The sequence below is a fragment of the Excalfactoria chinensis genome, chromosome 3 (assembly GCF_039878825.1).
Source record: "Excalfactoria chinensis isolate bCotChi1 chromosome 3, bCotChi1.hap2, whole genome shotgun sequence".
Taxonomy (NCBI): Eukaryota; Metazoa; Chordata; class Aves; order Galliformes; family Phasianidae; genus Excalfactoria; species Excalfactoria chinensis.
The window spans coordinates 68902596-68919200 of NC_092827.1; the positions used below are offsets into that span (position 1 = coordinate 68902596).

Sequence of the window (16605 nt, forward strand, 5' to 3'; positions counted from 1 at the left end):
AATTGCCTAGGCGTATCTGCATTTGCAGAAGAGATTTTTGAATAATAAATGTTTATAAAGCCCTTCTGTCATCATGTTATCCAGTTCTCACCCCATAAGCCAAACTCTCAATTCATTTACACTCTTTTCAAACCAAAAATAGCTCCCGTCGGTGCAGCTCTGGAGGTGGTCAGGATGAGGATCTGGGTGAGGTTGTCACTTGGAATTTGTTTCCAGCCCCCCAGAATCATGCATCAGCCAAATGAGAAGAGCCCTTGATTCTTTGCTGGTGCTATTTGCTGTGTCTTTAATAATGAAGTAAATGACTAGGTGGTGATACTGATTTTCAGTGGTACTGGCTGGCGCTTCATCCTGAGGGGCTTGTCCCAGGGAGACTCGATCCACAACAAGGCTGAGACATGAGCCTCATCCTGAAAACAGGGATAAATATCAACCTGTGGCCTCCCACCAGTGCTGCTTCCTTCTCAGGAGCCTCTCCTTACTCAGAAGTAAAGATCAGAGCCAATTCGTCTTCACAGAATGCAGGCATGCTGCTGCCAGTTTGCATGCAGGCTACAGACTGGCAGCAGCAGGTTAAATGCAAGGCCTCTCTGATGAGGTTTATCACCTCACCTGCTCCCACAGATAAGATCACTAGCATAGAATCACGCTCACTCAGGACTTCAGATGTGATCCCGCTATGTGATATGCAGCTCTCAGTATGCCCGAAGGATGCCTAGTACCTGCCTTGTGCTTTGCCTCTGCTGCAGTCTTGTTCAGTGCTCCCTGCTGGGGTCCAGCACCATGACAGGCACCCTGCTGCCAGGCCTCTGAGCGAAGGGCTTCACCTCAGCGACACTGCACTGCTGTCATTGGCGTTCTTTGTGTGAAGCGGTCTGAAAAGAAATTCAGATGCCATGCTACAATTTGTGATGATAGGAACTGCTGTGCAATCTGCTTTTTCTTTCTCTCAAGGGGCTAAGTTTATTAAACAACCTCTCTCTCTTGGCTTCGTCACAGGCCATGACGTTTGAGCCCAGCCACTGAAGATCTTTGTTCCAATTGTGTAGGTGAGGATTTTGTGGAACGAGCTAGATGTAACAGGGTTTACCACTGTACAGTCACAGTAAATGAGCCAGATTATGCCTTTTGTATGTCGGGATGTTGGATGGGGAACTTGTGAGGCACTGTGACTCTTAATGATCTGTGACTGAGGCTCAGTGAGTTGTGGTATTTTGGGCAGCATTCCTAAGGTCCTGCTGTTGGATTCCTTGCTCTTACTGATGACTGTGGGGAAACTAGTGACTTGTTTGGAAGGAGCAGTGAGCCAATAATGAAGGTTTTTGGAAATGGCTCCTTATTGTTGTGTGTATGTATATATATATGTGTTCAAGGAAAGACTGGATGTTGTGTTGAGGGACATGGATTAGTGGGAGCTATTAGTAATAGGTGAACGGTTGGACTGGATGATCTTTTAGGTCTTTTCCAACCTTGGTCATTCTATCATTCTATGATTCTATATGTATGCATGCACCTACACATGTACTAGAGGAGAGACAGGGCCGGGGGGGGGGGGGTAGGGGGGAAAGCCACCTATGTTGTGCTAACTCTAGGGTAAACGTAGGTTCATGCCCTTGTCTGGGGTGAACAAATCCCCTTGCACAACGTGTGCCGTGTTCTGTGGGTCCCTGTGGCCAAGTGTAGTCTCAAGGATCAGGCCCCAGATTGTTTGCTGAGCAAGCTGACACCTGCCTTCCTGCAGTGGGAAAGCTGTTTATTCTCAAGCACCTGTCTTCAAGCACTGCCAGCACAGCTCTGAAAATTCCTTCCCCTTTGAATTTCAGAGCAGGAGCATGAGCAGTGGTTACTCATGTGGTCCCTGTGAGTACAGCATGCTGGGCTGGCCCTCCCCACCAGCATGCCTGACCAGGCTGTAGGGTGGGTTCTCAGTTCCCCTTATGCCACCCTGCATCCCCCTACGCATTGCAGGATAGATCCAGTGCCTTAGGCAGCAGCCAGGAACCATGCCAGTCTTCTGTCAGCATGTCCAAGTGCCTGCTCTGGTTTGTTCAGTGCCCCGGGACAAAGTTGTGCCCTTTTCAAACAAGGAAGAAATAAAGCCTCTTCTTTCCATCAGATATGAATTACAGTAGGGTTGGAAGAGTTCTTGTTTGGAAAACAACACATTTTCATTTTCTGTACACCTAGTCCTTTTGTCAGATTCTTAGCTTTTGATAAATAATTCTTTCTCCATGTCTGTCTGTGCATACCATCCCCGCTGATGAAAAACTCCCTCTAAACAATGTCTTGCCACCTTCTTCTGGGCTACAGTCTTGTTGTGGTTGATGCCATACAGCGGAGATGCCAAATTTAACTGCTTTCACCTCTTTAAAATCTCTATTTTAAACTCTTATTTCGCTCACCCATCATTCCTTTTGAAATGAGTGGGTGCTGACAGTCCTCGGCCCACTGAAAAGATCAGTGTGGTTTAGGTACCTGAATATTAATTTATGCTATTAATTTGATATGATCTTCTCAGGATTTTCAGTGTGAGCATAGAGAAACTCACTAATTCCTTGCTGCTTGCTCATTTGCGCCATTTGTGGACTATTTGTCAAATTCCTCTTATATTATCTTAATGAGAAATTTAGTGAACTTCCTCAATATGAAATAATTTGTCTCTGTTGGTTTCGTTTCTGGGATAATTTATGTATACATTAAATTTTATTGCAAGCGGTTGCCTTATACATATAAACCTCAATTTTTCAGAGGTCTCTTAGGATCCTCTAAGTTTTAATTGCAGCCTTACATAAAACAGAATTACCTCATTCTGGTACTGAACATGAGAAAATCTGGAGACAGGGAACTAGCAAAATAAGTCTGCTGCTCTTTCACAAATGACTCTTTAGAACTAGGGAAAATAGCTTTTTAAGATATGCACTAACCACGCTCCTGTAGTTTGGTATATGCATCGTTGTTACAAGCATCGCTGATCATTAAGAGAAAATGTTATATATCCATATGGCAAAGAAGAACAGTAATGAACTCAATTTCGCATCAGAACTGAAGAGCAGGAATTATTAGACAGAATGTTGTTGTTTTTTTTTTCCCTGCCTTATATCTTCAAGATACTGTTCTGTGCTTTTTGCTGGGCAGCTAACATGGCTTTCTTCCTTCTCTCAGTCCTGAAGCTGCCTGCTGAGCTTCTTTCGCATGCTGGGAATGTCTTGGCGTATGGCTCAGCCCACCTACCAACTGCTGAGATGCTGCGAGCTGATTAAGGCATCCATCATCTTATACATTCCTTAGATGCCTTGTGATGAGATGAACAGAAAAGAGACTTAGATTTAGTCCTTCTTTGTCTTATTCTTTCTCACAGGCCACACGTTGGCTTAACTCAAGCCCAGACACATTTTCCTTGAAGAACTGTTCATTCATGTATCTTTGTGTTCTATTTATTTATTTCTAATTCCCTTTTTCTGCTAGCATGCGTGCTAGGTTGGATCTCCATTACCGAAACCCATGCCATCTTTGCCTGTCTCATGCAGCTGTGTAAAGTGTCATTATTGCTCAATGTTTGTTTGAAGTGAACTCCTGGGAAACCCTGATCTGCACTGGCGACTTGAGCTGGGTGCTTTCCAACAAATACCAAATACCGTGCCCATGTCAAAGGGCTTGTAGAGAGGGCTGAGGCATGTACATGCACACAGATCTGAAATCAGGTGATGAGTGATGACTGCTTCTGTTTGTGTCCATGCGGGAGAGAGCATTGGTCCCACGATACCTGCTGAGGGAAGGGAAGGTTAGGCAGAAGCCTGAGGGCATCAACTGGGACGATGCTTTTCTTGCCCCTTACTGAGATGTGTAAGCCTGAGCAACACAGAATGTGATACGATGGCACAGCGTGGCAGATGAACAGGAAGGGATGTCCTTGTAGATGAGGATGAGCCCAAGGTTTTCTAAAGACCCGATTCCTCTTTTGTTGAAATGAACTTTCTGCCAATGGAATGCTGATGTCTCACCCCTTCGTGTCACAACCTGAAGTAAGACATCTAGATCATACTCAAGTCCACAAAAGAGGAAGCCCTGTGCAAGTGGAAGGCAGCTGACAAGTCTCCCTTTGAATATCCCCACAAAGGCCTGCAGTATGGCAGCCAGCGTGGCTTTAACCAAAAGCTTTTCCTGAAATCCAAGGTCGAGAGTAATCTATGGGAGTCTCAGAAAGATGTAAGCCTGCTTCTCCAGATAACACCAACAAGTCATCTGGTTAAATTAATGCGTGCCTGCTCTTCAGCTGAGTACCGAATATGTAGGCTGTGACACATCCCCAGCAGTAACTCCGTTAAATTTTTCAACACCCCCTGCTATACATGTGTAAGAATTTGCAGGCACACCAAAACAGGCCAGCCGACTGTGCTTTTCTGCTCTGCTTTTTAGCTGCTCTCAGAGCGGTGCGGTGCCTCCTCCTTTCATCCTTTCTGCTATAAAACCGAACGTTCTTCATTCCTCATGCAGTCCTTGTACATGGCTGCAATTGCACTGACCATAACTGCAGCCAAAGGGTATCCAGCGCAAATTATGTAGCACATTCAGATAGTGGCCTCCGGAGCCACAGCTTTGGGAGAAAGCCAGAAAAGCCATTTTATAATTACAGTTTAAGTCCAGGGGCTTTATAAATCTGCTATAAAATAAATAAATAAAAACAATCACAAAACAGAGCAGGCATGCCTCCAGTTTCAGGCATTAATAATGGCTGACCAATGTCCACTCCTCTCCCAGGTTGCAAACCTGCAGCCAGGATGCCCTGTACACTGTGCTTATCGGTGTGTTTGCTCCATACCAGAAGGGAACAGGTTTTTGACTGACGTTGGTGCAGCTGCTCTGGGAGCAGAGCATTATCCTGGAAGTAAGGATCACAAGGTCGTTCTCCAAAACGAAGGAAGGAATAAGCATGTCACAGGAGCAGAAGGTGGAAGACAAATGAACCCGGTAATGTCGGATCTGGCAGTACTTGGCTGTCCTCACTGCAGCTCAGCTTTCAGGACCTGCAGGCAGGAGGGAGTCTCACTGCACAGCTCCTTACAACCTTGCTTCAAAAAGCACATTCCCACACTCCATGTAACTCCTACCCATTAATTCAAGGAAGATGCCATAAAATGCAGCTGCGTGTCTGAAACAGAGCTATTTTGCTTTAGCTAGAAGTGAATGGTGTAGAAATGGATGTTGCTGCATGCTGAGCTGATGCGTATCAAAAGAGTTTGATCTCTATAGTCAAAAACACCCAAAGAACAGAAATGACTTTTGTGACCCTAAATCAGGTTATTGTTGCTCTGGGTCTTTCCTGGTTCTCCTATGTTTTATTTTAGAGATTCTCTATTTTAAAATGATAATCATCTGTGCTACAGCAGATCACGTGGTGTCTGAACAGCTAAATGCAAGAAAACTCTTTAACAGGCTTTGTTCCAGGCAGTTTATTAAAGCCATTACCAGAGGCACATCACAATGTAATAAACGCAGAAGCAGATAATGGTCAGAACATTTCTAGCATGAAATGCACCATCTATTCCAATTTAGGGAAATCCAGGTTAAAATCTGTCGTATTTATTCAGCAGTTTCGAATGTCACATTCACATTTCTGAGACAAATACAGATATTATGCTCCTGAGTCCCCACAAGTTTACTATCAGCAGTCAGGCTCTGCCATTTAAGCGTCATAGGACCTCTCTCCATTCTTCCAGGTGCTCTTGCTAGATCACAGTATCACAGTATCACAGTATCGTGCGAGTTGGAAGGGACCTTAGAGATCATTGAGTCCAACTCCCGGGATTTGAGCCCTCTGTGTAGCAGAGCAGCATTCTGCCACTTACGCCACAGGGGGGATTCGAACCCCGGGCCTCTGGTGTTGCAAGCAGCAACTTATACCACTGCGTGTGTAATTCCACTGCAGATAGTCCTAACTCTCCCACTGTATGCTGTGCTCTTGCCCAGGAGTTAGTTTTACAGTTTTCTTTACGAGCAATGTAGTCTTGGTAAATCTAGCTGCCCCCGCAGCAGGATGGATGGCTCTTTATCACAGCAACCTGCAGGACCAGCCACATGCTGGCAAGGCTGGCATGGTCTCAGGTGAGCTGTGTAGGGTGTCTGCAGTTTAGATCGTCCTTCCAAAGACAATAGAGCAGTAGTTCAGCTCTGCATTTGCACCTAAGTGGTTCAGAGTGCATTAGTTGATTTAGTTAACTAAATTTTCATTAATTCTCACTGCCTCTGATCAGCAGGGAGTTGTGTTTGTCTTCCAGGCTGAGAGGAGCTGAGTGGGGGGTGCTTGTCTAATGCCTCCAAGGTGAATGAAATGGAAGAGTGGAAGGGGGACAAGAAAGAGTCAGGGAGTCCTGCAGAAGGGTGATGCTGGAAACAGGTTGGGGCTTGGCAAACCCAGGCAGGTAATTCCTGCATTGTACGGGTCCATCTCTTCACAGGCACTGCCAAGTCTATCCCACACTGACGCAGGATGGGCATAAGTATTATTACTTCAATCATTTTCATGCTGAAAGCACAAGTACAGCATTTGGACCAGCAGATGGTTTTCCCAGTTCATTAACTCAGAATTCTGCAGCCTGTTCAGAAAAGTTCCCGTGCTATCACTGTGTCAGATAAGGACTCCTTGCTGGTTCTAAGTCTTTTATGGAGTGAATTGGTACCTTCAGTGGTGACCGGGTTGAAATCCTCATTTATAGGTTTGCAGCCAAGATTAGGGTGGCACATTAAATGCTAGAGTGGTACCAGCTCTCTCTTCGTCAGGGTGATGTTTCCAGAGTGCTCCTCTGGACAGAGATGTTTTCCTTTTGCTGAAGATCACACAAAGCAGAGCTGAAAGAAATTGTTTAGTAGGCAATAAAAATATAAAAGAAGAAGAACAAGTACATAAAAAATGTCACTAAGAAGGAGAGCAGAGTGCGCTGTAACAGCCTGATCCAAAAGGCACTGACATCCCCCCCCCCCCCCCCCCCACATGCATTGCAGTGACAAGACCTGACTGCTTTGTGTTTTCATACTTCTGTGGTACCAGTCTCTGGCCAGAGATTTCTTGCCATGTTTTGATGATGGCTCCACCATCTCTTGTCTTGTAGGAGTAAAACCTTAAAATGATGAAATATTTCATATTTCATATAAATAACATCACATTTCTAAAGCATACAGGTCAGCACTCTGCAGCAGAGTATCCGTGGAAGGCTTCAGATTTAAAGCAAATTTGCTCCTGGACTCAAAGAACAGCTGCACATCCCATCCAAACACATAAATAATAATTGCAAGCATCCCGTTTCGAGAGGTGCTCGTGGCTTCCAGCAGTTCTGGCAATCTCCAGTGTCAGATTGCGCCACCAGCTGAACTTTGGAATCTATTTTTATTTATTTTTTATTCAATTCAGCAAATCTGAAACCTGCAGTTCTGCTTCCCTGGGATTTCTGTATCTCTCTCAGCACTCTTGTCATTTCTGGTCTTGCCAGCAGCTGCAAATGACTCTCATTTTCTTATAACCTCTCAGTAGTGAACTCACTTCAGTGTCATAATCTCCTAGTTTACTTGTGGAACTAATCAATTCTATCTGATATCTCTCTCCCTTTGTATTCCTGCTCTGTTCTTTTTAATATCACGCTTGCTTTACTTCATTCTGTATGAAGCAATCCAGGGCTAATAACCCCATTAGGTTATTTTGGGTCTTATTTTGTCTCTAATGAGGATGTTGGTTGTGAAGCCTAGAGTAACAAGAAAAGTCAACACCAAATGCGCCAGAAGTGGGAGCACAAAAGCAGCCCACATATGCACCACCTAGCTCTGCTGGTTGAAACCAGGAAGGCAAATAAAGCTATGCTACTCTGGAATAAAAAGACCCTAAGGCTTAATGACCTTGTTAGCTGCCCAGTGACAAAGTGCTCTATGCAGCTCTTTGGGTTATTTGTTTGCTATTCCTCTTGCTTCAGGACCCCGAGTTCACAACAGCATCAGCAAACAAGGCTCTGCTGGAGCTTGTCATTCCTGCTGCAGCATAGGACAAGTGCAGAGGAGGGCCACTAAGATGATCAGAGGGCTGGAGCACCTCTCCTATGAGGAAAGGTTGAGGGAACTGGTCTTGTTTAGCTTGGAGAAGTACTTGAAGGGAGCGTATAAACAGGAGGGAGAATGGCTGTTTACAAGGGTGGACAGTGATAGGACTAGGAGGAATGGTTTAAAACTGAGACAGGGGAGGGCTAGGTTGGATATTAGGAGGAAGTTTTTCACACAGAGGGCGGTGACGCACTGGGACGGGTTGCCCAAGGAGGCTGTGGATTCCCCATCCCTGAAGGCATTCAAGGCCAGGCTGGATGTGGCTCTGCGCAGGCTGGTCTGGTGGTTGGCGACCCTGCACATAGCAGGGGGTTGAAACTAGATGATCGTTGTGGTCCTTTTCAACCCAGGTCATTCTATGATCTTCCTGTCTAATGGGCTTCTTCATAGCTCTCCTGTCAGTCACCACATCATAGGGAATATACACACAGGCATGTGGCTGCTCATGTCAGGTGTCTGGAGCCATCTTATTCTGTGCACATACTTAGCACATAGGCAGCACTTCCTCCTTGTGCAGATGGCTTTATAGATCCAAACCATATGAGTCCCCCAAACTCTTCACTGCAGCTGTACCTACCTAGCTTGCCTTGAGCACAGTCTCTGGCAGTTTGAGCTGCCATGGCTCCATTTCTGTGCTTTTCAATCCTTTAAAAACACGGTGGGTGTCAGTAGTTTCAGTTTTGCCTGTCTGCTGTTGCAACAAGAAAGTACTCATATTGGGAGCCAGAAATTACATATTTCTCCTGTAGAACAAGTAATTGACTTCCAAGCCATTCTCAGTTATTGTGTGCCTTGAGAGACCTAAATGTACCAGTAACTCAGAGAGAAGTCATTTACTTACTGTTACCTATTGCTCTGTTATTATCATTTATACTAAGGTCTTTCTTACAATAAATTAATGCAGCCAGCAATAGTGTAGAACATGTTTTTTGAAGAAATACCCCATCGGGAGACATGTCAAAACAAGTAAAGCTGTTTGGAAATATGAATCTCAGAAGTGCTGTACGCGGTGTTTTATAACACCACTCTTTTGGCTCTAAAGTCATCAGCTGTACTCCTTCACTCCATGTGATGTAAGGCTGCTGTGTTTCCTCACACACTTGTTTCCAAGATCACCGTGCTCTGAAGAGTGCTGTGAAGTCTTGCTCCAGTATGAGTTTAGATGCCACCCCTATGGGAACTTGAGGGCTTGGCCCCCCTCTGCAGTGATGCTTTGTGCAAGACATCTTGAAGTTAGAGCATGCTGGATCGGGGTTGCTCTGACTTTGTGTTAAATGGACATCAGCAGTGCAATTAAAAAGGCAAACAAGCTTTGGGCAGAAAAGATTCACCTGCTGTTGATACGGGGTACTCAAAAAATGAGTGTAAGTAGAAGTATATAGAAAAACTTGTTTCCTTTATGAATCCCAGTTTACTTAATGCATCTAGCAGCAATTTGTGCTGTGTGTCAGCTTCTCTGATGTGTCAGTGAGCTCTCTGCTTTTTTTTTTTATCACTTTCCTTCTTTTCACTGACTAGATGCCAAATTGATGGTATCTCTTTCAGTAGCCCTTGAATCACATGCTTCCCTGTTCCCAGCTGCCCCAGCATCCTGTCACAGTGCTCAACAGATAGTATGTAGGCTGTGAGGTTATTTCCCTCATTATCTGTACTACAGTCTGATGCTGCTATTGAGTGAGGATTTACTGAGCTAATCACTTTTGCCTGTGACCCAAGGCTGTGGTATCACCAGCAAGAATAGCTGCAAGCTGACAATGTCTTCCCTGCTAGAACCACACATATCTTTATATGGGGTCTTTCTGGCCATTCACAGGCGTGAAAGTCCAATGTAAATGTGTGGGAGTATGTGTGTGTATGTTCTATCATATATATTTGGTTATATGTATGGTAACACTGGTGTTTGTGTAGCCAGTGTTATCACAGAGGCATTTCTCTCTTCCTAGTATTACCCCATGTCTTGCTGCTTCCCTCTCCCAAGACGCAACAGCGCTGTGCTTCTATGCAACAGCATAGTCAAAACCTGAACATTTCAGAAGCCAAGGCACCAGCTGTTACAGAGGTGTTTTATTTTTGCCTGCTTTTATGTCTGCCTGCAGCAATGGCTACAGCACCCTGATTCCCAGGAGGCCAGCTGGCCAGCTTCTTGCAGAAGCTGATTCTTCCAAAAAGTAGCAGCGGGTGCAGGTCACAGCTGCAGCATACAGGCCGGATATAAATCAGAACAAGCCGAGCTCAAGATATCCGCAAGTGTTCGCTGCACAGTTTCAGACGCCACAGGCCTTTCGTGCCCCAAACTTCCACTGACGTCAATGGAAATTTTGGCTGATGACGGAGAGCAGTGATGATGTTGACTCCGGCAGTGAAAGGCCTGAGAGCCCAGTGTTTAGGTTTCTTCTGCCTGGGTTTGTATACGCTGTCCCTCACCACGCACCAAGCGCAACACAAGTGCTCGGCTGCATTTACCTCAGCAGGCTGGGGCACTGCTGAGGGGGGGATGTGGGCCTGGGTCCTGGCCAAGCTCTATGGGAAGGCTGTGGCAAAGTTTTGCAACCAGCCTCCAGTCCTGTGCTTGGCAGCTGCTTTTCAGTATTGAAGTCCTTCACTGCTTACTGTGCCTCTCCAGCCTTCTGAGCTCACCTTTCAATTGGTGGCACCAGCACATTTCCCAGAGCTGGGGTGCAGTACCCACATGGCGGCTGGCACAGCACTGCCCCTGCCCAGAGAAGGCTGCATTGTGCTGCTCCTCACTCTGCTGAGAAGAACACTGCCTTCAGGGAGGAGAGTCCCAGTTACTTAGTGCTTATTGGCTTCATGCAGTTATTAGGTAGGTGGGATGCACTAGAACAGCCTTCCTGGAGCCAGAGCAGCTACCCATCAGCTACCTTACCAGGGTGGAAATCTGTGCAAGCAAGACCTTGGTCATGTCAGTGCCTCTGGCTGTGTGCTCCCTGTCCTCATCATACTTTGGTGAGTCCAGGCGGAAGATAAGGCCATGCAGTGCAGCCTGAACATGACTGGCAGCGTTGTCATCAGAATGGATGGTCAGCTGCAGTCGCAGCTCCCATTAGATCTCCTGTCAGTTTGTGTGATAAAAGGTAGTCATAGCTTTGGAATGACTCAGTCTGCCTTTGAGTCACAGTCTTAATATCCATTCTGCACCCTACGGGCGTCCAGTGAACGTGTTGCTTTTTCACCACAATACGAGGGTGGAATCAAGAGAGAACTTGTAAGTCAGATTCAAGGACAGAGTGAGAAAAGAGTTCTGTGGGGAACATGTGGGTTTCCAGGGGTTGATGCAGGGTTGCTGTGGAGGTCTCTAAGTCAACTACATTGTCAGGACAGTGAGAAAGAGTGCTCAGAATGATGGAATCCATTTGATTTGTTGATTGAAGAAGAAAGAATGTGAGTCCTTTCTGCCCATTCTGTTGTGACCTGATCTTGACCAAGTCCTCTGCTTGTGCTCTACATGGTCACTCTTACCAGCGTCCTTCTGCTGTGGAAGGATGGTGATTAGTCCTGGTTCAACAGGCTGACTGCACCTTGAGTCTGTGCTTTTATGTGCTGCTGTCAGAGCTGGCAGTCCTTTCCACATACTCTTTATCAGCCCAGCGTCAGCCTGGAAAGAAGCCTCTCGCTCTGACACCCTACTGTGCAAATGGGCCCATCCACTGACTCCACACAACAGCAGATGCCCACTGCTTGCACCACAGGCTCATCAGGAGCCCCCAGCCATGCACCTGGAGAGCTTCCAGTCCTCTCTGCTCTCCCTTCCATCAGCCGCTCAAGTTTAGGTTGGATATTAGGAAGAACTTCTTTACAGAAAGGGTGGTTAGGTACTGGAATAGGCTCCCCAGGGAGGTGGTTGAATCACCATCCCTGGATGTGTTTAAGAGTCGTTTGGATGTGGTACTCAGGGATATGATTTAGCAGAGGTTTTTTTACTTTGAGCAAATGTGTCATCCAAGTGCCTATTGGCCTCCAGTGGGCTGGGATCTGGCTCAGATTTAAGGCAGATGCTGTGTGCTGAAGCAAGTGAAGTCAGGGGCAGCATCTTCTTGTGGGCTCTGTAACCAGCTGCTCCATGAAGCAGCCTTCGAGCAGCACCATAAAGCTCGTCTCTAAGTATATCCAACTGTGATGTCTGTCTGGTCTGCAGGTGTTTGGAGTTTACACTTAACAATAGTGTTACACTTTATTCGTGTAAAACCAATAATCCAGAAAAGTATCAAGCAGTTTAGGCTTTTAATACCTCTAGGAAACTGCTGGGTAGTGCAGCACGTGAGAAGTTCAGCTGTCTGATGGCTCTGCACACACCGTTGCATTGAAAGCTTCTTTCTGCTCGCAGTGCTTGCTGCATTTTCCAAAATGGTATTTCCCTCCCTTGGGCTGGTGGAAGCCCCACGGCTGGCAGCATGCTGCAGGCAGGGGACAGTGCCGGACCCCTCCAGAAATAGTGCCGATGTCCCTTGGCATCATCATCAGGTGGGAAGCACTGGGAAGACTAGAGACCCACACCCCGAGGAGGAAGGCCATTCCCATATGGAAGGGACAAGGGATTAGCTGCTGTAGACATGACAGTGAGGGGCATCAGTGGCATGGGGCAGGCTCTCCTCTGTGCTTTTGCAGCCCAAAGCTCCCACTGCTGGGCTTTGCCAGGACAGTTTGCACTCTGTGACTTCTTGCAGTCTGGTCTTGTACGTTTCAACTGCTTCCTGATGTGAAACAGTTTCTCATTAAGGCTTCTGAGTGCATGCTGAGACTTGTCTCAGAAATATGTATTTGGGTGGTTTGTAAGATTTGTATTATTTGCTTCTTTCGGAGCCATTCTGGTGTACTGTGTAAATCCATAGCAAAGCATTTCCTGGGACCATTTGTTGTGCAAATGCATAGTTTGGCACATGTGCAGTGCTCAACAAAACCAATTGCCTCTGCCACTCTAGTTGGGAGAACTGAGATCAGCCTGGAGATTTTTTTGTTTAATTCCAGAGAAGGACATTTTTCTCATTTCATTTCCTATCCAAATGAGTTTCAGCAAATGAGATGGAAACTCTTGGAATAGTTGAAAGTATAAGGGCAGAACATCGGCTCCAAATTACATGTAGAAACAAGTACTGCTCAACGTCGGTAAAAGTGGTAGCTGTCTCTGGATTGGCTTCTGGGCTCAATTCTTGCATTTAATAAAATACAGATAAATACGGGCATTAACAAACCATTGGATTATTTTAAATGATGTCAATTTCTGAGGAGCTACTTAGTATCTCAGGTAGTTGGTTTGCAGTTTGTAAGCAGGTAGGTTTGGTGACAAGCTTCAGACCTACTTCTTACTTTAAGCTTCACTTCAAGACTTCAACCCCAGCTGGCAGGTTTATTTGCAGTGGTCCTTGATCTGGGACATGCCACAGGAGCCTCCTGCAGAAGACAAGACGTGACATTTTGGTCCCTGACTATCTTTTGTGCATTGAATGGAGAATGTATGACTCTTAACAGTGTTGCTGCAGACTATTTAGCCATGCAGGCCTCATCAGTGCAGGGATCAGCAAAACATGTTTTGCCTGCCAGTCTCTAATCAAGAAGCCAGATTCCCTGGCACGCCGGCTGCTTTGCTTTGCTCTGGGGAGCCTATGCTCACTGGTGAAAATCGGGAGCAATTTAGCTAAATTCAATTTGCAGGGTCACACCTTGCAAGGTCAAACAAAGCAAGAAGCACAGACTATAAAGAACAAAAAACAACCACTGGGAGCAGTGGCAGAAGAAAATATGCTTTGGAGAAGGCTGCGGTATGAACACTGACAGTGAGAAAACGGTAACAGAAGCCAGCAGGTTGGAAAGAGAAACAGCTGGCTTGTGCAAAGCATATATGTGTTCCTCCCAGGTAGTTCCTACCTTACTGCATCTACCCCAGAAATGTAATGGCAGCTTCAGTGGCTTATTCACCTTTCTGGCATAGTTTGGCTTTGCAAAGAGTAGCAAGAAGCTGAACCCCTGGGCTGGGGGAACTGCTGTGTGTGTTTTGTCTGATCCTTGTCTACCTTCCTCTTTAGGATATGGTCTTATTTGCAGAGAGAGGTGGAAAGAATTCCTTCCAGTTTGGGCAGAATTGCATGCACTCATTTGCGTGAGGTTCAAAGCAGTGAGAAATATCCCAGCTACCTAGCAATGGGTAGAGACATAACAGGCGGTGGAAGGTGGATATTGTTAAGCACGCAGTTGAGTTCAGTGGGGAAAGAGGGGGAAAAAAAAAGAGGAAAAAAATAAGAAAAAACAACAGGAGTTTTAGTGTCATCTTTTATTTGCAGGCTTTATTTGACTGCTGCACCTGCTTTCAACATGACTGAATCTTACTTACTTAGCATGCGATTTTGGCACCAACTGCTGGCCATTAACCTCACTGGGGATGCTCAGTTCCAGTGGCAGATATTTTGATAGCCTTGTTGTGCTGCAGACACGCACAGTGGGACAGAGCTAATTTGCCATTTGCTGTGGTAATGAAGATACACGTTTAAAAGATGATGAGGAAAAACAAGAGCGCATGAAGGATTATGAAACAGCAATTTGGAGTGAAAAAGAAATAGAAGCAGTGAGAACTCTTTGTTTGACGTCTTACCACATGGAAGCACGCAGTGCCAGGGCATGCCTTGACCCTACAGCAGCCCATAGAGTTATGGCCTCACTGGCCGTAGCACCATGCAATGCTGCGTGCCCATGCGGATGCTGCACGCTGCTTAAAACCATCACATCCATGAGCACAGCCTCACAGTGCTGCCCAAGTCTGCAGGCAGAGCTGGAGTTCTCTGTCCTGCAGAATAGCAAGGGGACAGCCCAGGTTCCCCATCCATCCTGCAGCTTTGGGATTCTGTGGGATGCTGAGTGCTTATGGGCTGGCCCTGGGCTAGAGTGGCTTTTGTCTTTCTTAACAAGTTACATTTTCATTAGCAGATGATGCTGTTAAAGTATTCATAGGCAGGCACTTCTGCACAGTCACGGCTCTGTTTTTGCCAAGGAGTCCCCATAAAGCATCAAGAAATACACTGGGTACAGGGTGCCCTTGTGGGCCAAATGGAGATAACCAGACAACAGGAAGAACTGTATCTAGAATGTTCTGTCAAAACATCTGGAGCTGAAGGTTGTTTCTTACAAAGTGGTTTTTGTGCCAGCTGCTGTGGGATTACAGTGTGGGTTACCTCCCAGCCCTGTCTTGCTTCCCATGACTACCGTATTGAGTCCTCCTTGCACAACAGGACCACATTTCTCTTAATGCTCCTCAGGCTTCATTGACTTACAGCCCCCTCACAGCCTGGTGCTCAATGGGAGACCTGTGCCTGAAGAGGCCTCCTGTGGAAGTCGCGGCCTGCAAAAAGCCATTCAGAATTAGTGAAGTTAGAGAAAACAGGTAGAAGGAAGCATTACTGTGGAGACCAGTGAGAGGAGATTCCCAGAGCAGGGAGTGCATCTCAGAGCCTTGATCAAGGCCCAAGCACGGCCCAAGCTCACTGGCAGCTGCTGCAGCAGGCACTGAGATCTGTTTTTCTCCTTGTCTTTAAGGTGTGTGTCTTTCTTCCCCCACAGGAAAGGACAAGGAGCAAGAGTGAAATGTGTGTTTGCTGCAGGCTGAGACTGGCTGGTGCACTAATGCTGCCTTTCTCTCCTTGTCACAGGGAGTGCTGCCGGTTTTTTGGAGACAACGGCTTGACTTTGAAGGTGTTTTTTACCAAGGCAGCACCCTTTGGTGTTCTCTGGACACTCACAAACTACCTTTATTTACATGCAATAAAGAAAATAAACACAACGGACGTCTCCGTGCTGTTCTGCTGCAACAAAGCATTTGTGTTCTTGCTCTCATGGATCGTTCTGCGGGACAGGTTCATGGGGGTGAGGGTAAGTGACTCCTTAGCTCTGTCTCCTTCTCTCCCTCTGCCTTTCCTTCCCCTTTCCCAGAGCAGTGGCAGCACGGAGACCTACAGAGCAAGGACAAGCCTCTCCTGCCGCATTTCCCAGCAGAAACGAGGTAGCCTGCTCCAGAGCAGAGCACCAGGGCTGCCTGCTGTCTCCATGCTGCTCTGAGCAGACAGCAGCCTTTGCTTGTCTCCACTGAGTTAAAGTTTTCCAAGGGAACTGGAAGCCTTGCAGCCCCCGCTGCCATTCTGGCAGCTCTCAGCACACGGTGTCCTCTGGCAGCAGAGCTGGGCAGATGGCACCTGGCATCCACCATGGTGACACAGCAGTAACCAAACCAAAAGGCCCCAGGAGTCCCTCTGGCCTCACCATACCAGCAGTCAGGTGTTAATGTAACAGCAAACACAACAGTAAGACCTATATTTTGCCCGCTGTTTGAAGAGCCCTCTGCTCATCAACTCAAGCAGAGCTTTCAGTGCCCAGGAGAGGCTGCGTACCTCACTGCTGAGAATTAACTCTGCAGGAAGTATTTCCCTCCAGCAGGAGGCTCGGACTGCCATGCAGGGTTGCAGCCAAAGGCAACTCACAGTGCTGCACAACACCCTGCCAACAGCCCAGCCCTGCCAGCTG

General features: G+C 46.6%; 1 protein-coding gene across 4 annotated transcripts in view; it reads left to right on the forward strand.

Moving 5' to 3' along the window:
- SLC35F3 (solute carrier family 35 member F3) overlaps nucleotides 1-16605 on the forward strand; it is a 143722-nt gene that overhangs the window by 121886 nt on the left and 5231 nt on the right. For all 4 annotated transcript variants that reach the window (XM_072333368.1, XM_072333370.1, XM_072333371.1 and 1 more), the window contains one exon: nucleotides 15738-15957. In XM_072333368.1, the coding sequence (XP_072189469.1) occupies nucleotides 15738-15957 (220 nt within the window). The remainder of the gene's footprint in view (nucleotides 1-15737; nucleotides 15958-16605) is intronic.